Consider the following 27,789-nt stretch of genomic DNA (forward strand, 5'->3'; position numbering starts at 1 on the left):
GCCTTATTTATGTTTCATCCTGATTATTAGAACTCCTCTTGATTTATAATCGCTTCCTAACTTCCCACACTAGGCCAGGACTAGGTCTTTCAATGATAAGCAATAAACATTTCCCAATGTAATAAAAGTCATATCTGAATATGCAGAGATAAGTGGGCTGGGGCAGAATATGTTTTTGTTTGTTTGTTTGTTTGTTTGTCTGAATATTGAAGTGTGACTTTAACCCAAATCTTACAACATACAAGATTTTTCAGCCACTGGACAAACTCAGATGCACTGTCTGCTATAGTACATGCCGACTGTTTTGATCTCTCTTTCCGAGTGCTTGTGCCCTGGGGGCTTGGGAGGACCTCAGAGGTTCTTCAGAGACTTTCTCCTGTGTTCTGTTTAGAACCCTTGCCCCATTGGGAAACTGCATGTGTTCTAGCTAACCTCGACGCTGGCCAACATATGCACCATGCGTTCGGGTGTGAATCTCTTCTCAACAAGAAATAACTAGGAATGGTCCTCCGGTTGTCTGATCACAAAATAATTGAGACGATAAAAAAAAAAAAAGAGAGAAGAAAAATGACTAGTTGAAGCTTTTATATACATTCATTGCTTCTAACAGGTTTTTAACAACAAGAAAAATGCAACATGACTACTCTTAGAGTGAGTGCAGCCACAATACTGTACAGTTCTGGGGGCAGGCCGCTGGGCACGTTCACCATCAAAACCAGATAACAAAACCCCACGGCAAAGGAAACCAGCCAGAGGCCAACCCCTGGGAGCTTTTTTCTTTTTTTCTTTTTAATATATATACATTTTTTTGAATATTCTGCAAATCCCAGTTTGAACTATAACAAAAACAACAATAAAAGACAAACAGACTCTATATTAAAAACATCCATGTTCTTCATTGTTACTCTAAAGCAGCTTGGAGGCTGTCGCCACTTGGAGTGTACTGCAAACTGACTCCATTAAGATGATCTTGGCAGGATAGCAGCACAGGATTTGATATTCCATATTTATCACTTTTGACAATGTAAACCTTTCATAAAATAATATTTCTCTTAAAAATTAGAATCATTCAAGGGTCTGATCGTCCCGTTCCCTGAGGCCCGCCAGGGAGGTCTGGCTTCATACCATGGGCTTTCCTGCTTTCTTGGTGTGGGGCATGGGGCCCCCTGCCACTGCGTGTCAGGAGAAACCTGAAGGACGGCCAGGGAAAGGGCCCTGCGGAAGGAGGGCTCTGGGTGAGTCTGTGTGGAAACAGGCCACGGAAAGCAGTTCTCGAAAGGTCAAACCATCAGAGCCAGAATTTAATCCCCCGGTCACTTCCCATCTAGATTTTCAACTGAATGAACCTCATGGATTTAACCAAACATGTATGCAAGCCTCAGCAATGTGAATTAAATTCTGATTTGTCCAGAGACAAGTAAACCCTCAAGGAACACGGGCAAAGGGACAACAGGTATGTCCCGTGCAATAAACAATTACGTTGTCATGGCATGCTCCAGGGTTTCTCCCGTAGCTGAGACCCGGAGCTTAGCTCATCTTCTCAGAAATGCTTTTTAACAATTAAGAGACAAGAACCTCAAATGGAAAAATGATTTTTTTTTTTTTTTTTTTTTTGCTAACAAAGAATGTAGAGGCCATACTAAATACAATTTTTAAAAATGCTGAGATGCATGTATTTTTTTTTAAAAAAAGCAGCTTTCGAAATATTAACCACAGCATTAAACATTGAACATAGTACATTCCAAAGTTAATACAGATAAATGGTATATAATGCAATAATGCCACAGTTATTCCGCGTGTGTCTCAGGCTCTCTAAACTTGAAAACATACTTCCTAGTTTATCGGCTGAAGATCACTTCTTTCACTACTTCTCTAGAGCTGTCCACCACTATTTTTTTTTTTCCTTTTTAATGCCCAGGATGTACAGATAAACTCCACATTCCACACCTGGAACTTTTCCCCCCTCTGTCAGGTTTTCAAATAAAACCAAACTACAATGACAAGATAATGTTTTACATCGCAACTCCACAGACATGGGTCAATTAGTCCATGACATCTCATCCCAACGCTTCCTTCAGAATTTATGACCCTCCCCTAAGTCATGTAAAGCTTTGCTCTAAGCTGCTCAGACGGGTGGGTGGCCGCGCAGCCAGCTCGCATGCATGCACAGCGGCCACACTGCACGAGGGCTGCACGCACATGCCTCCTTTCTTTGCTGTTCCATTTCAGTGGTGGCGCTCTAGCCTTCACCACCTCCCTCTGCTAGGAAAGGCAGAGTGCCTCTGTTTCCTTCCCTGCACGGGGACAAACATCTCAGGAGCGCTGGTTCCCAGGCTCCAGGCTCCACACTCGACATGGAAAAGGGCCTCCAGCCTGGAAGGCCCGGTGTTCCGGCCCCAGCCTGCTCTTCGTTCCTGACAGTGGAATTCTGACTCCTCAGCTTCCAGACGCCGGGAGACCACAGGCCTCTGTTTGAAATCCATGGAGCAGGCCAGCGAGTGCCCAGGCTCGGTTCCAGGACCAGGCCTCCCAACTGGGACCAAGTGGGACTTCCAACAGCAGCCTCTTGCGGAAAAGCAGGCACTTGTGGCGGCCTGATGCTTCTGTAACTGCAGCCTTTCGGATGCCGAAGGAGTCATCGAGACGTCCACTTCCTCGCATTCCCAAGGATTCTGTTTCACACACAGAGCCAGTTTTTGGAGAGGGAGTGTATCCAAAATATAAGAATATACACATCAGGGCTTAAGGTACTGGATGATTTTGTAGAAATTGCTAAAATGCTTCTCGGCACAATTGGTAGCTTAAAAAAATACTTTCTTATGGGTTAAGGGCGTTTTTCCTACCACTGTCCTTCGGTGTGGAAATCTTGGCATATACCAAGTCCATCTGAAGTTCCCAATTTTTTTTTTTTTTTTCTTCTGCCAACCAGGCGTGTACCATGTGAGCCATATGCAAAGTGTAGGTTCTTCTGGCCGGAAAAGAACGCTTCCCTCCAAGCACCTCCCTCTATGAATATCACAGCCCCCGGGGGCAAATCACTGCAAGGAAAATGAACACCTTCTTCCAAACCTCCAGCAGCCAGCAGGCCGGCTTCTGGAACAGTCATGTTCTCCATCAGTTTGCCCTTCAGATGGTGAGTCAGCCCAGCCACTAACAGGGAAAGCGAGTCCGTTTATAGGCACAGGAGATCCAGGTGGAGCCACACCGGTGGAGCTTGGCAATGACTGGTAGTAGGTTTTCCAAGGACAGGATGCTCCATGGGACTGTCCTAAATAAATAAATCTTTTTTTTTCCATAATGTAAAAAATAAATGGTATTTTCCTTTGGCAGTAAATAGCTGATTCGACGTGGAGCCTGAAAGCTGTTTCTGTCGTGTGTTGTTTGCTTGTGTTTCAGAGACCACAGCTCCGTTTCATGGTACGTCCCAACAATGCATATGTTTCTACTGCTTTCATGAACCTTTTGCATATTTGACTGGGGCAGGCCTGTTGCCTTCACTTGTGACCCAGATAGGCACCCAGGGTGACGCAAGCTCCCACCAGGGCCAGGCTGAGCAGCGCCTTCAGAGAGAGCCAGGAGAAGTCGAACAGAGGCCGCATGTTGGGGCCATACAGTTCCACAAAGGCGTCCTGCAGGGGAGAGAGGAGGGGAGAACAAGAGAGGGCGTTAGAGACAGAGAGCAGGCCCACTCGTTTCACTTTCATTCAAGAAATATTTATTGAGCCGAAACCGGTTTGGCTCAGTGGATAGAGCGTCGGCCTGCGAACTGAAGGGTTCCTGGTTTGATTCTGGTCAAGGGCATGTACCTTGGTTGCAGGCACATCCCCAGTAGGGGATGTGCAGGAGGCAGCTGATCGATGTTTCTCTCTCATCGATGTTTCCGGCTCTCTCTCTTTCTCCCTTCCTCTCTGTAAAAAAAATCAATAAAATATATATATTTTTTTAAAAAAAGAAATATTTATTGAAACCCTATTTATGTGCCAGGCACCCTAGAGAAACAGCAATGAGTGACATAGGTTGAAAGTTCCTGCCTCACAAAGCTTTTATCTAGTCAAGTGGGATGGACCACAAACAAAATAAATGTATGATATACGTGCATTAGAGACGGGTAAGTGTGAAGGGGGAAAATAAAACAGAAAAGGCGGCTGGAAATCTGGAAGGCTTTGCGATTTTCATGAGCATGGCCATTCACAGGAGTAATAAAAACCCCAGGACTACAACAACACTCCTTTACTGAATGTTTGCTATATGCCAGGCACTTGTAATGAATGCCTAACATGCATTGCTTTATTTATTCTTCATGTCAAACTTATGGAGTTGTTTTGCTTATTCTTGTTCTGTAGGGGGGAAAACTCTGAGAATCTCAGAGGTTAAAGGATTTGTCTAGTCAATAGTAGGGCCAGGATTTGAACCCAGATCCAAACCAGTGCCCTTCATTCTGCTGATGCCCTAACAACAGCTCTGTGAGTGCTTGGTTTGCCCGGGAGGCTGATGTGGTAGACACAGCAGGGCAGCCTCCGCTGGTTGCAGGCCTAGCCTCTGAAGTCAAGCACAGGGTGCTCACTGGGAAAGGAAGCCATCCTAGGGTTTCTATGGGGGGGGGGTGGGGCTGAAAGAGGGGACACGGCCAGACTGGATGACCACAACTTCACAATTAACTAAAGTTGCGAACTTTACAAGCATGTGGTCATTTATGGTCAGATTGTGTCAATGGACACACAGGTCCCTGGGCAAAGATGGCTCCTGGTTTCCCTTTGTACCACTGCTTGGAAGCCAGACCTGCAGTGTTTGTAGCAAAGGTCTCTGGGTTGTCTTAGCTCGTTCCTTAGATTGGTTGGGGAAGATTAGGTTCCACATTTGGACCCAATTATTATTTGGACAACTCTGTAAATCTATCTAAATATATAGTTCAGTAAATGAAATCCTTTTTTACATGGTGTGATTTATTTAGGCATTTCAACAACCTCGAATCGGAGCACATGATTTCATTATGGAAGATAGTAACCCGCGGAAACTTCTGACATTGCTGCGCAGAGGAGGTTCTGACAACCCTCACAGTGTTTTTGTCTGTTTGGAGCAAATACAGCAGTAAAGGGACCAGGTATCATCTTTGCATCAGTGCTGTGCATGGCCGTGTACATGCAGGTGCTTAATAAATGTTCAAGGAATGGTTCAAGTTTTCTTAATCCATTCACTGGTTTGAATTCTCTTTAACCTAATACAAGCATGTCAAACTCCAAGGCTAACATGGGCCAAATAAAGGAGGCAGGCAGCCGACGGCGGCGAGTTTGACATGCTTGACCTAATATGTCATCCAGATGTTTACCCTGCCTGTTTGAAAGTGTGCCTTCTAAATACAACCACTTCTGGGAATCTTGGAGTAGTCTTGAAGGTGAGAGTTTAATACATTAGGAAAACTTCCCCCATTATTAAATAAAGATTTACACAACTATTTTTCACGACTGCCTAGTATTCCATATATGTATATGCTGTGCTTTCTTGAGCCAATTCTTTATTTGGGTTGTTTTAAACATTTACTAAACAATATTATGCTACATCTCTAACATGATTTTTTTTATGTATTTGTTCAGGTGTGGGGGTTTTATGTGTGTGTGTGTGTGTGTGTGTGTGTGTATAATGTGTGTGTATTTAGACAAATTCCTAGCAGGTGAACACAGTTGACTAGCTATCAAAACTGTTTACTGAACCACGCCAGCCAGGAGATCACGGGTCAGTTCCTGGTCAGGGCACATGCCTTCGCTCAATCCCCAGAAGGCAGTGGATCAATGATTCTCTCTTATTGTTGATGTTTCTCTATCTCCCTTCCCTTTCTTTTTCCTCTAAAATCATAAAAAGTTTTTTTTTTTTAATTGCTTACTAAAGTCACAAAAGGTTTCTGTGGAGTCATCCCCACTCTCTCATTAGTTGCCCTGGAACCAGTTATGGTACACCTTTTACAAAAGGCAGATAAGGAGTTAGGACAGCGGTTCTCATTGGTCTTGAGGGTGGTCTTGCCCACAGGAGATGTTTGGAAATATGTGGAAACATTTTTGATAGTCATGGTTTGGGATGAGGTCATCTGTGGGTAGAGGCCAGGGATACTGCCCAACATCCCATGATGCACAGGGTGGCCTGTGAAGAAAGGATTTAAAGAACCTTTGTGATCATGGACCACAGAAGACCCAATGGTCTATCTAGTGTGTCAAAAGCACAAGATCAGTTGGTGGACCAGCAAGTGGGAGATCTGGACCTCAGATGTACTAGATTAACTTGTACCAGGAGAGGGCGCAAGCGTTTTCTTCTTTTTTTAATCTATTGTTAAAATGTTCCCAAATTGAGCCTTAGCAGAGCCATGCTCTAACACAATGGTGGGGAATGTCCCGTCCAAGGGCCATACAAGGCCCCAGAAATTATTTGGTCTGGCCCTGCCAAGGCATTAGATGGTGAGTTCAGTAAAGGTTTGCCCAAATATAACAGGCTAATTTTTAAGTTGATAATTTTGGATGTTATAAATATCCAAATGGCCCTTGGCAGGAAAAAGGTTCCCCACCCCTGCTCTAACAGATAATAAAATATGTGTTTAGTGTTCTTAGCGTAAAGCTGATGTAAAAATCATGATTGCTTGTCAAGAAACACACCTTCCTTATATGTAATCAAGGATAAATGGGGCAGAACAGGGTCCGGACATATTTACAGGCAGGAAAAACTGTCCCTCGCAAAGTGCAGCCTTAGGTCCCACAGACACAGCCGGGAACATCTCTGAGCCCTCCCTAAAAGGTGGGCAGTCTGGAACATCCAACGGCCCAGCCGAAGGATGCCCTCTGAGCACTGACAGGAAAGAAGGTCCATGGCTGGACTCCACATTTCTTTAGTTACCAATGGAGTTGTCTGTGGCTGACTATGAAACGGACTAAGACTCTGGCTGTCTGACCTTTCTGGACAAGAAGCCATCCTGGGAAAGTGGAAGAAGCAGGGACACATGGGCTAACATTCCCTCCTCGTCTGCCTGGTGCACAGTCCTAGGGGACGGAGGAAATGCATGTCTACCTACCCCTTCCTCTCCTGGGCTGGAATAACCTCCTCTCCTGACACCGCGCTCCTAAGGGGCCATTGCTGATGTGCATTACAAAGAAGATGCACATCTGGGGGGATGAGCTAACCTAGCATCTCTTGACCCAAAGACCGAGAGCAGAGGCGCTGACGCAGCCCCCAGGGGTCTGGGAACAGCTCTGGGGTTGGAGAGAAGGTCTGGGTGAAATCCCAGCTTTGACATTTTATTGCTCATGACCTTGAACAAATTACCCAATCCTGAGCCTCATTTACTTCACCCATAAAATTGGTTATTGGGAAGATTAAGGTAGGTGATTCAAAGCCATTTGTCAATGTGGCCCAGAGCATTAACTTGTTCTCTAGTCTGCTCCCTTGCAAACCTGCCTCAGGCCTCCTGAACCTGGCCCTCCCTCTGGAGGAGGGGAGGGAAGGGAAGGGAAGGGCATGTTTTCACAGCACACTTCACAAGTTCCCTCTAAAGAGGCCTGGTGATGTCTGTAGAAATTGTGAATTAAAATGCACACGTGATGTGTTCCCATGGAAGACAGGAAGTGAAATTACAATGCCCATCTGTACTTCCTCATCAATGGGTAAGTCAGTTTGCGGGCTGAGGGGTGTCATTGACCCCCCCCCCCCCAAGGTTGATCGAGCCTCTGAACTTTGCCCATCCATGTTCCAAAGTGCCACGCGGACCCTGTGGGCTCAGGACTGAAGGTCCTCAAAGCTCCTTTCCTACAGTCTTCTTGCTTTTCCAAACATTCTGATTAGGGCGATTTCCGAAGTCTGTTTGAACAGCCTGTCATTATTTGTTTAAGTCTGAAAGCTGTATTAAATAAACACATGCTCATTTTATGTATTAGAAGCAACAAAGTGGGAAAAAGAAAACCTGGGCTGTTGTCATGTGACTCAGACCAAACCCCAGTCTGTGTATTTGGAGGCACTGCCAGCTTGGCTCATGCCAGGACTGGCAAGGGCTCTGCCCCATTTCAGGGGTGCAAAGAGCAGGTCCCAAGGGGGGTCCTTTCTCCTTTTGCTGGCCCCTCACATCACAGAGGAGACAGGCAGTGCCCCAGCTCTGGTCACTCTTTCGCAGGCAGCTTCTCCACAAACCCCAAATTCAGAGGGCACAGATGGTCTGAGTCCGAATTCCACCCTGGGCAGGCATCAACAGGACAGGAAGGTCCCACTCCCACCCCCAAACCGGTGCTGCAGGGCGGAAAGTGAGCCAGGGGGTGTGGACCAGAAGACCAGACTCAGACTCCTGCGCTGGGGGGAGGGAGTCAACAGCAAAAGTGTCCTTGTCTCTCCTGCAATGGGACCAGGCCTGGGACCATCGTCACCCCCTTCTCTCCCTCTCTAACCCCCCATTCTCGCCACCCCTACATGCATATCTCCCTGAAGCCAGCCCATCCTCCAATATCTTCCTTTTCTCCTTAAGAATCTTTCAAAAAAGGTTCACTTAAACCTGATTCCACATGAAATGAGATTTAAAGACAAATGAATCAGATGAGCAACGCCGAGTTCTGCTGAAACCAATGGGGTGGGGGTGAAGGTGGGGGCCAGTTACTCTTACACAACTTCTCCTCCCTGAGGAAGGGTCAGCGGAGAGACCTTTATGCATTTGGCAATCAGCATCAAAAACTTTAAAAATATTGTCCGTTTGTTAGTAATTCCCCTTCTGGTTATTTATCTTGAAAAAAAAAAGTAATTAATAAAATGCTCTGATTGTTTATAATAGTTAAAACCTGAAAACCACTTATGCCTGAAAACATGACTGAGTAAAGAACTGATGGTACATCCATAGGATAGAATATGGTTCAGCCATTGGAAGATGTATCCTAGATTCACTGGCAAGGAAAGATGCTCCCAACTTAAGACTGAGTGACACAGGTAACAGCTAAACCAGTGTCTGCAAGTTCAAGCTCTAGGGTGGGTTCTCAGCTCTCCTTAGACCAGTGGTCAGCAAATTCATTGGTCAACAGAGCCAAATAGTACAACTATTGAAATTTCTTTTGAGAGCCAAATTTTTTAAACTTAAACTTCTTCTAACGCCACTTCTACAAAATAGACTCGCCCAGGCTGTGGTATTTTGTGGAAGAGCCACATTCAAGGGGCCAAAGAGCCGCATGTGGCTTGAGAGCCGCAGTTTGCCGATCGTGGCCTTAGACAGTGGGTAAATTTAAGATGGCTCAGCTGACTATAAACACCTGAGACATTCAGCTTCAGCCCACAGTCTTTAGCTGACTGTGGATACAGGCGTTATATGATCATGGAGAGCCCCAGGGGGAGAAAGCCATTGGCCTAAAGTGCTTACGATGCAGAGAGAGATGCCATCTCTGGGTGCACCTCTGAACTAACCAAAACCCAGGTGTGCTGCCATTTTGTATCCTGCCCAGAGCTCACCTGTCGGCAGTAAGAGGGAAGTAAAAAGAAAATCAGATGGTGCCAACAGGAAATCAAACACTGCTATCAAGTGCCCTGGGTATTTTCCATTTCTCATGGCTTTATCATTTTGTCTCCATGGGAATCACCTCTCTCACGACAATCTGAGAATTAGGGAAAGAAAAAAAAGGGCAAGGGCATGCCATAGTCACACAAAACTTTGGCTGCAAGGACCCTCCAAGTAAGTTCAGATCTGCCAGATTAGTGTGATAATGCCCAAGAAAGATATTAGCTCTTTTTAAATAGGTGAGGCAAATGACATCTAGACAGGTCAGGTATGTTACTTACCGTGTATACTGATACTGATAAGCTCATGTGAGATGGAGGGGGAGAGGAGAGCCTCCTGTGCTTACTGGGTTAGAACATCTACAAGCACTGGGTTCTTTCTCTCCCCGGTGCCTCCTCCTTGCTTTCCTCAACATGCTTCCTCCCATCCTGACCTTCCTCTGTGCCTCAGCCCTGACCCCATCCCACAGCAGCCTCCTCTGGCCTTCAAGTGTTGAAGTCACACAACCATGCAGACCAATTCAGCTCTGAATTCATGGCCTCCAAACTCAGTGAGTTCTTGAAACCACTTAGCATACCCTTACCCTTGCTTGGATGCTTTCTCGGCTCCTTTTCATGATTATTCCAAATGGCTGACACTTTTCTCACATGTTCTCCTCGCTGTTTAGCAACTGCTGTCACCTCTTTTTTTTCTCTGAGAAACTCTGGGTCATTGGGTGGGAATTATTGCAGCTTCCTATTCTGGAGCACACATCAGCTTACATCACAATCTGTCCTTCCCTGACCCTTTGTACCCTGTACCCACAGCCCACTGTCTCCCATTGCTTCTGGAACCTTCCTCCATCAATTGTCCCTGCTTTCAACGGCAATTTCAACCTTACCCTTCTTTCGGTCTCTTTTTTCCTTGGCATACACACATTCAGATTTCCTTAGTAGAGAACACACGCTTCTGAGTTAATCCTTGAAGGACAAGGGAGTTGGGGGTATGTATCCACTGACGAAAAGAAAAGTAAATTCAAATTTCCTCAGGATGACTGTGCTGATGCTGTGTCCCAACCTGACCATTATCGTCTTTCTCTTTGCCGATTTGGACAAGTTGCTAACCCACCTTTTTAGATGCCTTCCCACCTTTATTTTAATCTACCCAGTCTGGCTTCTTCCTCCATGGTGCCTCTGAAACCACCATCCCGAGACCAGACATACCCTCCACATGGTTATATTCACTGGGCACTTTACACTCTGGACCCCAAGCACTCTAGGAGAGTTTCCCCTGTCCCCATGAGCACCTCCTCCTCTACCTGCTCTCATAGGTGCTCCATCTCCCGGGTTGTCTGGACAGCCTTCTCTTCCTTTGGACAATGTCCTTTACTCTCGCGGTTTTAGATACCATCCCATGATGGTGCCTCTCACATCTTTATATGCAACCACACTTGATCCTCTGACTACCAGATCCTGATCCCAGTCACTTTCTAAGAGGTGCCCCTGGAAGTTACCATGCAGCCTGTGCAAAACTGGAGTTACCATAGTCTCCTCCAGCAAGTCATCTCCCTTACTATCTTAGAAGTGTCCATGCTGCTAAGTAAACCTATACCCTGAGGGACTTCTAGACATTTTCCTCTTTCTCACCCCTCCCCCACTACTCATTCAATGGGAAATCCCATTGTCTTGGGTGGGGCTCCTCCTGAAACAGACCCCAAGACAAAGACTTGAATGTAATCAGGTTATTTGGGAGATGATGCCAGGAACCACTAGCAGGGGGTCTGGAAGGAAAGCAGCCATGAATTACCTTACCTAGCAAGTGGCTGCTGCTGGTAACTGGAACTTAATCCCACTGAGAAACCTGGGGCCAGTGCAGAAAATACACCTTTGTTATTCTATTAACGGGTGGGGTATTTACACACCAACTCCTTGCACTCCTTGGCTGTGGGTTGCTCCTATGGAGGCATCAATACCCCAGCAGTTATGGCCTGTCATGAGCACAGGCAAAGTGGGCTCTAGAGGCTAGAGAAAGCCCTTGGGGAAAGTGATGCAGAGGCTGTACCTCCTGTAGCTAGAGGTTAGCTAGATAGCATTGAAGTGAAGGACAAGGGGACTGGACAGGCCAGTGTATGCACCACTGATTTCTCAATCCCCATTACCTTCTCTCCCAAGCATTTCTGCTATGATTCCCCATTTGGACTCTCTGCCTCCAGTCTGTGGCCTGCCGTTCTATACCCTCTCCATGGAGCAACCAGGGTTATCCAGTCAGAATCAAAGCTGTCACTTCCGCGTGTCAGTCCAAATTCTTTACCATGCCATCCACGGCTCCCAGTGCTCTGGCCTCTGCCGAGCTCGCCTGCTCGACTTCTGTCACCTGTGAATTGACTTCCTTTCACTCAGGGATTCAGTGCAATCATTTTACGCAGGCAACTTTCTCCAAGCCCCCAGGTTGAATTAAATAATCCTGGGCTGCTCCCTGTTCACTGTATTATCTGAAGAGCATCTGTTCACAACAAGTCTGTCCTTCCCCGATTAGCACCTGGAGGTGCAGGAACCACACTTTGTTTATCGTTGGATCCCTGGAGCATGTGTCTGTCACATATTAGGCACTCAGCAAATGTCTGTGGATATGAAATAAACTGATGTCTTTTACTATATAACAGGTTTTCCAAACATATCTTACTAGATACTAATTTTTAAAGGGAGGTGTTCAAAGAACAAATAAGTGGTGACAGGCTTAAACAAAATCCAGTGCTTTATTTGCAGCTGATTCTAGTCTCCCTATGAGGGCCTGATGCTCAGCCAATGCTAATGGTCATCATCAAATTTGATTGGTCAGTGTCTGTGCCTTATTGCTTGCTAGATATTTTGAATAACACCCTAGTTGGATGCCTGTAAATCTCCAAAGGCATTTTCCAAATCCTTGGGCCATCTACCCTTCTGTCAGTTAGATTCCTGCTGGGTTTTAAAGACACCCATGGAAAATGCTGCCTGGAGGTAAAATGCTCATAGGACAGGGGTGATGGAGGTCCTGAGCTGCTTGGGAACACAGATATCCCATGTAACTAGTCCTGCATGCTACTCAGGGGTGTGAGACTCATTCCCAATGCTGTCTGTGCCTGTTCCAGACCCCAGAGCCTAAGGACAGACACCTGCCAGGTGAGAGGGGATAAAGAGAAAGAAGGAAGTGAGGGAAGGAGGGAAGCAAAGCACACACACTTCAGAGGAGAGGAGAGTCCCCCTCCCCACTGAATCCCAGGAAGCTGCAATTCCCCAGACACCAACATGCCTGGGATTAAAAGGGGAAGCCAGCAGCCCCGCTGCTGTGAGTGGTGGCCAGCAGAGCACACGCGAGGAAGTGAGGACTCGTTCTGCCTGAATAAAGCAGCTGGTGAGGAAGTGACTCCATTTCCCGCTTATCATTGGCTGGGCAGGATTTCCTCTGCTGCCGCTTTGTGCTGAATGAGTCCTGAGGATTCCTGCAGGTCAGAGCCGCTGTGGCAAGGGCAAGCTCCTGTCCCCTGCTCTTCCTCTCACCCGCCTCCCTTACAACCAAAATATCGACTCCAGGTTTTGGGAGGAAAGGAAAGGAGGAAACAACAAGCCTGGAGCATATAACTGAAGGACACCCAGCTGCCCGCCTGCAGAAGTGCGGTGACCAGGCCACCAGGCTCGCAAGGCCACCCGGAAGAAGCCATCTCCAGCGAATGGGGCTGGGGCTTGGCGCAGGTGGTTGGGCTAGTTGAATCACTGGCTTACGACATGAAATGAAACCTAATCTAAGTGTCATCTGGATGTAACCAGAAACCTGCTAGAGAAATGGCAGGAGATGAAAAACCCAAACAAAACAAAAAACAAAACTTGCCCGCCTACCGAAGTTAAGTCCAGGGACATTTGGGTGCATTTTGTGTTGCAAATTGAGCTGAGGATGCAAATTAGGCTGGGGCCCTCGGGAACGAGGGAGGGCCCCAAATGAGAAGCCTAGATGGTTCCTTCTTTCCCTGAGCAGGGCACAATCTGAAAATAATTTGCGAAGGAGTGTGATGTTCTGGGGACTCTGAAGCCAAGGAGCTGGGTCAGAGGCGGCTTGTGGGAAGGGAGTTGAGCCCGCTCCCAGGTAGGATTATGGAGATTCTTTTAGTCTAACTGCCTTCCAGGCCAGGGCAGGAGATGCTCTCTGGAGGGAAGACAGAGACAAATTCCCTGCTCTACTAGCCAGGCAAACACTGCAGGGAGAAGGTGCTCCGCCACCTGTGGGCTTAGTTCCCTCTTGCCAGGAGGTGCCAACAACCCAGTATGTCAAAGACCATAGGTGGAGCCCTGGCTTGGTGGCTCAGTTAGTTGGAGTCATGGGTTTGATTCCAGGTCAGAGCACATACTCAGGTGGTGGGTTCCATCCCCAGTTGGGGTGCATATAAGAGGCAAACTATCAATGTTTCTCTCCTTCTCCCTTCCTCTCTCTTTAAAATCAATACATCTTCTCCCAAGGATTAAAAAAAAAAGAAAAGAAAAAAAAGAAAAGAAAAAAAAGAAAAAGACTAAAGGTGAAAATGGGTGACACAATGTATCTATAGCAAAATGTGCTAAAAATATGTTAACAATTGTGCTATTTGATTCATCGTGTTCATACAATAGACCAAAGCAGGAGAGACGAAATGCCATATCTACACTAAACCTTGAAATCTCAACTTCCGGTCGCGTTTTCAATCAGGAACCAAACACTTTTATTTATAAGGAGCTGAGGAAGCCTAAAGCCAAATAAGACCCAGGCCCTGCCCTCTAAGAATTGCTGGGCAATATTCTCCTGCATTCACAGCAGCTTTCTCAATACATTCAAAGCACTGTGTGTGTGTATGTGTGTGTGTGGGGGCCATTTATCCCGCAGGGCTCTGTAGAGGAGAGAAAAGACCCAGGCCCTTGACCTCATTTTAAGGGTGCCTTCTGCTGAATCTCACAGCACAGAGGCCTCAGTAACCTGCCTTGAGTGTTTGGCTTTAAAAGAAAGTTTCTCCATTTTCCTTCCTCCCCTTCCTCATTCCACTCCTTTTGGCTAGAAGCCCCTGAGTGTCCTGCAGTTGCTGGCACTTGGCCTTTCCTTAGTCTGAGCTTACGCTGTTTTCACTTTTTTTTTTTTTTTTTTTTTTTGGAAAATACCACTTCATGATATTGTGTTGGCATGAAGTATGTGGAGTAAAGAAAGCATAATTGTTACGTCTCAATAATAAAATAACAAGTAGCCCAATTAAAATACAGGCAAAAATTTGAATGGACATTTAACCCAAAAAAGGCACACAAATGCCAATAAGCTCAAGAAAAGATGCTCAACATCACTAGTCATTAGGAAGACACAAACCCAAACCACAATGAGATATTACTTCACACCCACTAGCAAGGCTATCATGTAAAAATGGACAATAACAAGTCTTGGCGAGGAGAAAGAGACACTGGAGACCCCACACTCAGCTGGAGGGAATGGAAAATGGTGCAGCCATCGTGGGAAAACAGTGGCGGTTTCTCAAAACTTTGAAGTTACCATACAATCCAGCAATTCCACTTCTAGATATACAACCAAGGTAACTGAAAATATATGTTCACACAAAAACTTGTACACAAACATTCACATCAGCAAAGTGGAAACTACTTACATGCCATCAACTAATGAAGAGATAGACAAAATGTGGTGTATCCATACAATGGAATGATATTCAGCCATAAAAAGGAATGAAGAAGAAGAAAAAAAGGAATAAAGAACTCAGACCACATGGATGAACCTTGAAAACATTATGCTCAGTGAGAGAAGCCATTGTATATAATTTCCAAAATAAGTAAATCCATAGGAACAGAAGGTTATTAGGGGTTTGGGAGAAAGGAAAATAGTCATTTAAAAAGAATTCTGGAAATAGATAATGATAATTGTAAAACCTTGTGAAATACTAAAAACCAATCACTTTAAATAGAATTTTATGGTATATCAGTTATTTAAAAAAACAAAAAACCAATTACATTTCCCACATTACACAAGGAAGGGAACTAAATTATTCTGACAGCACATGGCATTCAACAGAAGGACTCACAGGTTCTGTAATTCTTGCTCACCTGTGTGGGAGACAGGGCTCCTTTGGTTAGAAAGTTTGTACAATTCTTATCCTCCTTTTAATGGATTTTTTAAAGTGTAGGAGGTGGCACAGTGGGTGAACACTGTTCTGGATGAGAAGTTAAGAAGGCTGGGTGCCAGTCTGGGCAACCAACTCACTTTGTCTCCCAGGCCTTCAAGTTCCTTCATCTGAACGCTTTATGGGAAGCTCATTCCAAGGATCCTCTCTCCAATCTGCCATCCTGAGCTCCCACTGATAACGACCTTACTCTCCATCTTTTCTCCTGCATTTCTTAGGATGTGATTTGTGATATGCAGATGCATACCAGAGATTGTCACCTCAACTACTACCAATGACTGACTGGTCTCTGTGGGGTCTGTCTCTGCCTCCTCTGGCCTCTAAGATCCTCCTGTCCCTCAAACCCACATGTGGTCTCCATGCCTCCCGCTGTGCACTCCATCCTCTAGGCCTCAGAGAGGCTGTCCTCTCTGCAGCAAGGTGGCCACACTTCCGTGCCCTCTGACACACCTGTATGTTTCTCATCTCCTTGTTTTTATGACCACAATCCAGGCATTTGTCCCACAGAGCCCTCTGCCCCTCAGGCCAGTGATAATCAGAGCTGGTGACGTCAGTGTGGCTCGGCACAGCTTCGGGAGCAGTTGGGATGCTCTGCTTCCCCTCAGAATCAGACAGGCCTCCGTGTCTGGAGTGGGCACCGGATTCCTTGGGCAGATGCGGGTTTGGATTTTATCCACCGACTGTTCTTTCTTGGTTCTGGAGCCACAGGTGTAGCTCCCCTCCCTGCTCCCTCCCCGCCAGAGTCCGCACCTGCCTTGGTCTATGTGAGCATGACCTTCACTCCTGCACGTCTCCCTGTAGGTCACTGCTGGGGCCAAGCACGCATGCAGCGCTCCGCTGTGCCTGCCACGTGGGCTGCGATGGCATGGCCACGGTGCTTACCCCCTCCCTGCCGCTGTAAGAGTTAATTCATGAAGATATGCCAAAAATGGGAAATGAAAGCAGATGCTTGCTAAGTTCTGCGGCTTGGCCTAATCACTGTCATCAGGAGGGGCAGAGGGTCTTTCATTTATTAAACGTGGAGGGCTGGAGTTGGGGGCCAAATGTCTGATTCTCACTTGTTTAAATCAGCAAGTGTTGACTGAGGTGGTAGTGGTGGTGGTGGGGAATACAAAGAATCCGAAATTCCTAATAGGAACCTGCTGAAAGTGGCCTCAGACCAGAGTGGGGGACATCAGAGTGACAAGAGCCAAGCAGAGGGAGTTTGGGATAGCAGCACCTCGCGGGCACCGCCAACCTCCAGCCATGCCTGCTCTGACACTTGCGTCAGGACGGGCTGAGAAATCAGCCCAGATGTCTTTTCTGGAAGCTCGGAATCGCGCTGGCCCCAGGGCCCTTGCCTTGATGACAGGCCTTGATGAAAGACTCAGACAATTGCCCACCACGAGATTTGCCCCCGATGGTGCCGGTCGGGGCATTCTCAGTGTTCAGTAAAAAAGCCACAAATGCTGTTTAAAACTCCCAGGCTGCTAATACCATGCTCAAAAGCATCCCAAGATAGAACAAGCTTTACCCTGTTCCCAGCTCCCCAATTCTGCAGCCCAGAAGTCACTGTGTGCCCGTCAACATGACCAAGGTGATCCCCCAGGCTGCCCCAAACATGGACCGACCCTCCCAAAGAGAAGCGCAAGTGTGCGGGCTGCGCTGCGGGGACCAGGGCTGAGTGCTCTGGGGAGCTTGGGCTCCAGATGGGCGTCCTAAGAAAAATCTGCTTTCACTTTGTAGTTTATGATTTAGCTCAGTTCACCTGGAAAGACTCAACATGAATAGAAACAGATGCATGTCAAGGCGCACCACTTGGCTCTCTGACAACCCTCTTCCTTCCACAGGAGATGGTCTTCCTGTGTCCAGGAGGAGAGCAGACCGCTCCAGCACAAGGGAAATGCAGTCTCTGTCAAGGGCAGCAGCTGTGGGGGCCCAGCAAGGTCAGCTCCAAGGCTCTGGATTCAGGCTCGTGAACACATGGATGCAGGTGTGAGGTGTGGCTTCTCGTCTGAATGGAGATGTACTGTGAAGGACTTGTGGCAGTGTGTGCTCTCAAGTGCCAGAACAATACAGGGCTACACACACAAACATGCACAGAGAGAAAGACACGCAGAGATGGAGATCCTGAAAGCATTCATGGGTGAGCCTCAGGGAATGAGGAGACAGACAGTGAGACAGAAACAGGGAGAGACTCAAAGAGACACTGAGGAAGGGAGAGAAGGAGAAAGAGAGAGAGAGGAAGATAGACAGAGAGTCATGGAGAGACCCACAGAGACGGAGAGACCCAGAAAGAGCTAGAGAAACAGAGACAGGGAGACACAGAAATAGACAGAGAAACAGACATACAGAGAGACAGAGAAGCTGAAAACATTCAAGGATGAGCCTCAAGTGAATGAGGGGCTGAAACATCTTTCAGCAGCACAGCCTCCAGGACATTTGACAGCTGGCTGACCTGGTACAAGGACACTCCCTTACAGTGAAGCAAGCCTGCTCTGGACATCGAACATCAACAAGGTTAGAGAAAGACGTGTGTGCTCTGAGCAAGGCCTGCCAGAGTTGCTGGCAGTGGGCACTTACAAGGAGAGAAGCTGTGCCCCCGGGAGCTCGACTTCCAAGGCAACTGCTCTGACACATTTGTGAAGCCTGTGCACTCTGCCTGCAGAAAGCCCTCAATTATTTGCCGACTGGTCCCCCAGGGGATCTGAACCACCCTCTGGGGCCTTACTATACTGACTCCCCTCATGCAAGGAGCAGGGCCCAAACTTCACAGGTGGAGCCAGCAGATCCACGTCAGGGCCCTCCCCTCTAGGATTGGTCTTAGAGCTCCTGCCATCACTGACACCTTAGAGAGGGTCAGCTCACATCGAATTCATGAGGCAAACATGTTCTGTGCACAGCGCTGCACTCAGCACTCAGGGGAAATGCAGGTGACCACGGCATCTGCATGACAGCAAGCTCCTTGGACCCAATCACAGTGCCTCACCCAGATCAAGGACTCAGCAAACACTCCTCCAGTGGGACAACTCAGAGAGGCATTGTCTCATGGAAATATCGTTCACCCTAAGGTCATAAGAAGAAGCTCCAGTTTGGGCTGGTAAAGCCTTCAGGATGGACTTTGGGTCTAGCAAATTGTTGTTTCCACTGTGGGAACTCCTTGGCCACCTACATGAATCATGGATCCATGTGAAACATGCTTTTCATAATAAAATTGGTGCAAATTTTGGATGGCTTTTGCTAGCACTGCCTTTTATGAGTGTGTCCATGGTTGATCTTGCTTTGACCCCTCCTTTGGACATGTCTGAATCAAGTCATCCAACCACAGTTAAATCACTTACCGAAGTACTTCTGGGATGAGGAGAGAGAGCTAACTGTTGTGCCAGATCCCACATTCTAAACGTCATTATACAAAAGAGACTGGGGTCAGAGAGGTTCCGTAGCTTGCCCAATGTTACACAGCTCATAGGAGCAAAGCTGAGATCTGACTAGACGGTGAGCTCTTAGGCATGCCCTTCTTCAATTATACTTCACTTCTCCAGCTGGAGACAAGTCTAGGCCTTGGAGAGACAAGTGATGAATGAGTGTCAGGGAAGGCCCAGACTAAATGCATGGAGAGTCTTGAAGATGGACTGGAGGGGACAGAAGGTTAGAAGTAGCTGAGCCTGAAGGGCTTTGCATGAAGACAGAAAAGTGGGGATGGTGTTTTAGAGCGTAGAATCCAGTGGGGGTTGGGGCCCTTTTGTGATGGGTCCTGTGTATGCAGGCCCAGCGAGCAGGATCACAGAGAAAGCAACAGTCACAAGAACCCCCCCACCCCCTCTACACACCCAGGGCACCTGGGACACTCAGCCTGTGGTTTGGTCCTGCTGAGCGACACTGCACTGGCCACCTCAAGAGTATTTAGAAATGCCACGTGGAAAGAGACATGAACAATTCCTTGCATGGGCTGCTTCCCAGGGAATTCTGGGATGTCAAGAAGAACAAAAGTCCCTGCTGTCCACAAGAACAAGCCAACCTGAAGTCTCTTCAGAATATTAAAACAGGCGAACCTCTCCAAGGGCAATTGGATTTCGACCCACCCAATGGCTCCACTCACTGGTTCCTGATGAATCAAAAGCAACTGTGGCCCTGGCTGTAGCAGAAGCAGCACCCCCCCCTCCCCCCAGGCAGGCAGAGCCACCCACACTCCCCACCCGGCACAACAGCCTGCCGCCTGGCCAGCGTCCCACGGTCCTCCTCCCATAGGCACCAGCGGCTCCATCTCAGGACTAGTGACAGTTTTCTCTGCTGACTTAAATTTGGAAAATTTTCATCACTTAACAACGCTGGGGGCCTTTCAATTCCTAGGAACCTGCCCACAGAGCATTTTACAAGAAACCATCTGCTCGCTGGGTATTTAATCCTTTAATGTTCCATGTTTCTGGAAGGCTGCAAGTGTGTGGGGGCAAGTTCTCACTGCATTCCAGGCCAAACAAGTCAGGAACACTCTCCTCAAACAGTTCACAAGTTGGCAGCTGAGAGAGAACGGGTTCAGGGCAGTGCCTCCAAAACACGGCATCAAACACAAAGGAAGGCAGTCACCCCTTCCATCCTGCCCGGTAGGTTTACGGGGCAGTGGGGTGCAGGGGGTGGATAGAGAAGGCTGGACCTGAGCCAGTTCTCAGGGACCTCTCTGGGGTCCCGACCCCACTGTAACGCACACAGATGCCCATCTTATATCCCAAATCCCTTCCCCCTGAAATTCCTTTTCTGTTTTTCTCTCTTGTCTTTTACTTTGCTTCCCAGTTTTTTCGTCATGCATTTTATCTGCTGAAGTTTATTCTCCAGCTCTGGTTTTGTTCTTGGTCTCCCTCTGTTTGCCCTGCTCCAGGGCAGGCTGCTCTGAGTTTTCTGGAAGACGGTAATGCCTGCCCTCTGGGATAGCTCAGTGGACAAGCGAGGCCTCTGCAGTCACAGGAAGAGCTTGGCCACAGCTATGTGGGGACCTTCCAGGAACCTCATCCTGGTGACGGGACCCTGGACGTGGACGGTGATGGGAGAATCTGGGCCGGTTCTGAAACCTGCAGGAGCAGGTGCGAGCTCAGGAACCTTGAGGTCTGCCATGGGCTTGCTCTACAAGCCTCCACTAACCCTTACAGGTGAAACACCCCTGACACAGCGATGGGGCAAGTGGACAAGGGTGTGTGCCCGACAAATGAGCAGCTGAGAATGTCTAAACATCAGGTTCCCAAGGGGAGTTTTCACTTCTGCCAAGACCTTGAAGTTCTTAAGTCTTACAACTCCATGTGCCTTTCATTTCCGCCTAAGCCTGAAACATCATTTACATGTCATCAGAGGCAATCCTGAGCCTCTAAACCCGAAAACTGCAAAAACAATATCAGGGTTATCCCACATGCCCCTGGAGGGTTTTTGAGAGCTATCTGACCCTGGGCATAAATTCATGATTGATGCATTACAGATTTGAATAGGTAAATTTTACTAAATTGGTACATCAGTTGGAAAGGGTAATTTTATAAAGGGTAATTTTAGATGTTAAAATGTTATCATTTCACTGCCATCGTATCTAAAAAAGCTTTCAATAAAGAAGTAAGAGTTCCAAGTTTTAATGTTTGACGATGGAACAGACCCTCTCCAAGCAGGAGTTGGAGCAGAGCTGAGCTCAGAGCTCATCACTCCATCTCCCACTGACACCTGTGTTCGTCTGTCTGTTCTGCTGTCCTTGTCATATCAGTGGCCAGACTGTGGCATCTAGGTGCCGACTACTACTGCCTCAAGGTCACCTCTCCAGGTTCCAAGAGCCTCATTTGTAACAAGAGAAGGCACACGTGTCCTCTGAAGGCTCTTTCTGGTTCTAAGGTTACCTAACTTGTAGCTCCTGGGACTTTTCTTTGTGTTTGTGCATGAAAAGCAGGAAGGATAAAAGGGTTAAGAAACTGGGAGTTCGGAAGAAACCCGCCACCAGGGCATTTGGGTTCGCACTGAAAGCCCCAAAGCTGTCATTCCTGCTATTCTGGGTGCAAACGGAGATTTGAACACTAGAGGTGGTTTTATAAGCGGGGACCTGGAAGTAACTATCTTAATAGGGAAGCCAGGAATGTGCTTTATAGTGCAGACATCAAAAGAAAAGTGGCCAAACCTTCAAGGCACCGGAGAAGAGAACCCCAGGCAGGCCTCCGAAAGTCCTAACTATCCATGTCTAGAAACCCACACAACAGCCAGTTTGGACGGCAGTTCAAATAGAATAAAAGACATATTTCAATGATTTTATGAAAAATTAAGGTGATTTCTTGAAAAATTAAGAGGTACCTTACTTGGATGTATCTCATAATCATTATTAGTGGTAAGTTTCAATAAGTTAATATAGCAATCAAAGGAATTTTATGGTTTCCCAGATAACAGAATCACATGTTACTCAGAATCACCATGTTATTCCTTTTTGGCGCCGCCAGCACTTCTTGGACCCCCTCGAACTCAAACTTTCCATCTTTAAGCCTTTTCCCAAAGTATTTTCTTCTCTCTCCCCTTCTCCCCCCACCCTCTCTGGAAATTACAGAGAAAATCCGTTCAGTCATTTTCAGGTTATCAGACTGTGAAAAATTTGTTTTTCAAGCTTCAGAAGATTGTTGAACTGCCTTTTTCTTTTTTCATTTCAGATAACTCAAAACTGGTCTGGATCCATGACATCAACCTTGGCATGTACAAGGAATCAGGAATGAGGACTTTGCCTTGTTTGGAACCAAAAGAGAGGAATATCTTCTCTCTCTCCCTCTCTCATTTTTATTAAGACAGTATTTTTTCCTTTTAGCTGGATGCTGTATACTTCTAACATTCTAGGAAAAAAAAGTGTCAGTGATATGCAAGTCATAATAAAAGAAAATCAAAAGAAATGCAATTACAAGGAACAAGGAACTTCATCATTTTTAGTATGAAATGCCCAAAGGAAAATCTAATTTTAAAAATTACCAGCACCATATAAATGAGAGGAGAATATATGAAGAGATTTGTTATTCTAAAAAAATTAACTCAATCTTTCATCTTTCTGGCTCTTGTGTTTCTATCTTTATTTTTAAAAGCCAAAAATGATCATTTGATGCTGGGTAAGGAGTAAACCTCACACTGATGCAGGATAATAGTAGGAAGTGGCAATGGACCCTCCTGGGCTCTGGTCTGCTGCCTGGAAAGCAGTAGGGCACCAAAAGAGATGCTAAATAAAGAGCAAACCATATTGAGGATGAAACAAGAGTCTTCTCTTTGCCCTGATTATAAAGGTGCCTTTGTCAATGAAAGAAAATATTCACATGGCATACTATAGTTGATATAGAGCTTCCATATTTATCAACTGGTTTGACCCTCACAACAACAGGTAAGTTATGGCTACTGTCACCCCCGCTTTACAGGTGACCAACAATAGGTAAACTATCCCAAGCATAGATGGTTAATGGATGGCAGAACAAGGATTCAAACCCAGAATTCTGACATCAAATATCTTGCCTTTCCCCACTATCACACTGCTCCCAGCTAAAAGGGATTCACAGAGCCAAGATGCCCTAAGCTTGAAGATAGCCGTGACTTGCCTATTTCTAACAGCTCTGTCTCTTAGAAGTTTAAACAATGAGAAGAAAAAAAATAAGCTCATCTTATACCGTAAATGTTGGGCTGACATTAGGGGTTTTGACTTGTTTCTGACTGAGTCATTGTTCTAACCCAAAGAAATTTCACTCAACCACCCTCAGCCCATATTAAAAGAAGCTGGAATCACTCATATGTTTAGAGTGAGAGTCCAAATAATAATAATGCAATAACACAGCCTTCTTGTAAAAGCCTTTTCTTGATGGAATCTCTTATTTTCCTTTCAAGCGTTAAAAACAACACTGTTATTGTAGTGGTCTGGCAGTGGGTGAGAGTGAGGAAGAGATGCGATGCCATTAATAATATTGATTTCTAACTGTTTATCTAGTTTTTGTTTGGAATCAAACACAATGCTAAACTATATTCTGCTCTCCACAGAAAAGGTTCTCCTGACCTAAAGCTGATAGATTTGGGGAGAAAGTCTTCCTTTGTCCAGATGGGATTTCCCCCCTAACCCCCCACCTCCCCACCCCCAACTTTGCTATTGTCAGCCTGAAAATGAAAGACACACGATCTGGTAGAAAGATTGAGATTTCTCTCTCCATCCTTCAACATCACCTTTGCAGGAGTGGATTCTGCAGAAAGCACTCTGCCCTCACCATCAGCAATAGTGGTGAGCCCAGTAGGGCCCAAAGAAAACCAGGAAAACCACTTTTCTGTCTATTGGGCATTGAAATACTTTTTCTTCTTTTATTGCTATGTATACTACTCTTTTTTCCCTTCTCTTACCCCTGTTAATTTGCCACTTCCCCACTTTGTCTTGGCATTTGTTTGTTTCCATAAAACATAAGCTTCTCTGTACCCAACAGCTGGACACAAACTCTAGAACAAGACTCTGTGCAGCCTTCTAATGAGCTGTTTCAGTCTGATACTCCAACAGTCAGAGGAGGATAAAGACAAAAATTTAGATCGGGATTCTTCAAAATGCTAATGCTTAGCAAACACATTTTGGAGAATCTGGCATTAGAAGTTCTGGGAATGTTGATTACAACATAAAACCTGATGCTCAGGAAGGGATTATCTGGGTTGGGGTGTAGGGACGGACTTTCCTCCTCCCTCGGTGACTCCTGCCCTATTTCTCTAGTTTGATAGGAATGCTCCTCAGAGGATGAAGCTGAATCTCCACTGAGAAGCCAACTGGGGCCTCTTTTCATCCTGACTCCACAGAGCATCCTTTTAAGCTTCAACAAATGACTTGGTAAGTCATCTTGGTTTCCTCTTCTGTAATGCAATTAGGGGCACTCCCACTTCCCTTTCATCTCTCTAATTGTTCGGAGGGAATTTTCCCTTTCTAGTGCTTTTTCTATAAATTAGCCTTATAGGCTGGTCAGATTAATCTGTGCAAATTTCCCCCCAAAATTCCCTTCCCCGAACTTTCCTCTATAGCCCATCTCCCTCCCACCACACCATTCTGCCCCCAAACTGAGGCATTCTCCATCTGCATTATTTACTGGGCATCATTACTAGGTGACAAGCATGACCTCACCTCCAGGATGGACTCCAGAAAACTGCAATCATTCCTCTGCCTCTAATTGGAGGCAAGTCTGTGGAAAGCTAGGAGGGGCCAACACAAGAGGGAACAGCCTAAGTGGCAGAACGTGTGACATGTACACGTGGGCCACAAGAGTTCTGAGAAGCACAAGACAGAACAGGTCAGTTTGTGTCGGTGAGGAGGCCATAGAGGGAGTGTGGGTGGGGTCGAGGGTGGCAGCCCAGGCTGGGAGTGGAGGAGGAGCTGTGTGCACGGGGCATGCCTGTCCGAGTGGGTTTCAAAACAAAAATCTCATGGAAAGATAATTGACATGAAAGTCAGAGCTTATTAAATTTCTGTAGGCCCAACCCAACTTCTCATCGTTCCCAGTCATGTGGATACATGCTAATTTCCTTGGCAGCCTTAGATAAAGCTCTTAATGTGATTTGAGTCCCTTAGAGATTAGCACTATTATAAATATAAATGTTCAAACATAAGCAAGTTGAAACCAAATGCCCCTCAAACACTGGCTTTCTGTTATGTGAAGGTTTTCAGTGGTGCATTGAACCCTTGAATAAACGAGCTAGAAAACAGAGTTAAATGGGCCCGTGGGCTAATTCTCAAGGCCAGGCTCCTTCTGGGGGAAGTAACAAGCTTAGTAGCTGCTCTCTATGTATATAATCTACAGCAGCTGGTAGGACAACTTTGGATGACAATCTGAGAAATACTAAATCAGAACTTCAAGTAGGGGCTTGGGTTTAGGATGTACTGAGACCCTGATCCAAACAGACAGCCTTTGCTCAACAGCCAACCTGCAAAACATTCCCCTCATGTTCTAGCTGCTCCATGTCGCTCAAGAGAGTCACTAACAAATAGTTATAAATAGACATCAAGGAGTTTGTTTATGTAACTGAGAGAAAACACGCATTTGACACCAAACCGATGTAAATGCTTTGGGAGCAGAAATGGGGCGCTTGTACTGAGCCTGGGGTTTTTATGTGGTCATTGTTCACTAAGCAGAACCACCACGTGGCAACACCTTGTGTACCCGATGCTAGGTACTTGAAACTTTAAAGACATATCTCTTTCAAGAAAATTCTCAAGTAGAAGATTTTTTTCATTACTTAGTAAACACTTTCCCCAAAGTTCATCCAAATGCCTGGGATGCCACCGTCAAGTGAAGGCAGAGGGATTGTGATGACCGAATCTATTCTTTAACCTTCTAACATTCATACACAGGGCTTTTGCAAACTAACCAAGCAATCAATTAAAGAGTACTCCTCCTAGATGTTCTCACTATTTAAGAGTAAAGTGCAAAGTATTCCCAGGAGACTAAACAACAACAACAAAAACACCAAAAACAAAAAGCAAAAAGGGCAACTCATGTTCCTGTCCTAGGCACCTATTAGAGGTTCCCTTCTTACTGACACATGTAATTACTTGGGTTTGATGAAATTTGCAGGATATCCACAAAATGGTGGGCTGGTCAGGTGATAATGACTCACCATGTCTTCAGTCTTGGTATGTCCTACCTATTTGATATTGGCTCCTTCAGCAGATAATACAAGAGCTATCACACCCATGTAGCTTCAGCTCAGGTTTCAGATGGTATTCAATTCGCTTGCTTAAAAATCCATGGCCTCCCTTCTCTCACTCACCTGAGAAAACACCTCACTCAGCCTCTGATTGTGCACATCCACTTCCCACCCTCAGGACCAAGGGCACAGACTTAGAATGAGGCAGAACTGGATTTGAATCTTGATTCTGCAAATTACTAGCTGTGTCAATGAGTTTGGTGAGTTAGTTACCCGTTTTCTTTATTTACCTGGAATGCTTAAATCCAACTCATGTTAAATGATTTTTTTAAACCCAGCCAATTTCTTGATTCATAAAACATGGAAAATAAGACTATTCTTGAGTTGTCATCAGAATAAGTGACTTCTGTATGTAGCACAAGGATTGACATTTAGTAATTGTAATTCCCTTTCATTCGTCTCTCAACTTCCCATTTAACTGTCAGAGATCTCAATTTCCCTTTCCTGGGGACCTTTTTATTACAAGGAGTAATAGGAAATGCACATATGAAAACAGTAGTGTGAAAACTTTTAAGCTGGTGAAGCTCTTTTTGCAGGGTTTGCAGGTTTTAATTTTAGAATTCGATTTCTTAACACCATTAGTCAAGGTAAGTTTTTTAAAAAAATAGTAATTCAAACTAGACTTGCTATCTTTGAGCTCTCAGCTACAAGCCTAGAGGAAGAATTCTGGAATTAGTAGAAGCCATTTCTTTAAGACCTCAGTGCAGAAAGGTCAGCCTGGTTCTCATAAGGAAGGGCTTTCCAATCCAACAGGAAGAATATCTGAGCCTGTGCTAAGCCATCAGGTCCTCACCTGGAATGCTCTGTGCAGAGATGGCTATTTCAAAAGCCAATGGCAGGTCAAGAGAAAGACAGACAGCTGTCAGAGAGGGGAGAGGACCTTCTGTAAGACAATGATATTTAAAAGTCAGGTGTAGCCCTGGAAAGAGAAAGTCTGAAGGTGGATCCTGGGGATATCCATAAACTCTCAAAGGTACAGAAAGGATAACAATCACGTATTCATCACCTACTTAAACATTCCAACTCTGAGCCATTCCTATCAATCCTGGGTAGGTAGTTTAAGGTAAAAGATAATGCAATACTATTCCACCAAGAGAGACAGATTTATGGAAATGGCTGTCCCCAAACTGTAAAGATCTCACACCCTTCCTTGAATGTAACTACAATCTTGCTAAGATCCTTTAGGTTGATGCTTCTCAAATCTCTTATGAACCTTAAGCCCCAGTTTGGAACCAAATATATATATATATCAGTACTTCAAAGCCCAATATACCCTAAAGGGAACTCATTAAACTTTCCTTGAACCTGCCTCTAAGAGCCCAGTCTCAGGCAGAAACACAGAAAAGTGATTCTCCATGTCTCCCTCGTCCCTCCCCACCATCATTGTCATCTCTACCATATGGATGGCTCCTCTTTCCAGCCACTAATGCCAGCTACCATAGTCCTACTGCATTGCTCCTGA

The 27,789-nt window shown here is 45.9% G+C and overlaps 1 protein-coding gene across 3 annotated transcripts in view; it reads right to left on the minus strand.

Annotated features, from left to right (window-relative positions):
- BCL2 (BCL2 apoptosis regulator) overlaps positions 1 to 27,789 on the minus strand; it is a 178,004-nt gene that overhangs the window by 12,075 nt on the left and 138,140 nt on the right. For 2 of the 3 annotated variants that reach the window (XM_084887297.1, XM_084887298.1), the window contains exon 4: positions 567 to 3,629. The exons of the other annotated variant lie outside the window; for it this stretch is intronic. In XM_084887297.1, the coding sequence (XP_084743423.1) occupies positions 3,495 to 3,629 (135 nt within the window). In that variant the 3' untranslated portion in view covers positions 567 to 3,494. Of the gene's footprint in view, positions 1 to 566; positions 3,630 to 27,789 lie in introns of those variants that run through there. 3 annotated transcript variants of the gene reach the window in all.

Source organism: Pipistrellus hanaki (assembly GCF_964339955.1).
Source record: "Pipistrellus hanaki genome assembly, chromosome: 6".
NCBI classification, from domain to species: domain Eukaryota; kingdom Metazoa; phylum Chordata; class Mammalia; order Chiroptera; family Vespertilionidae; genus Pipistrellus; species Pipistrellus hanaki.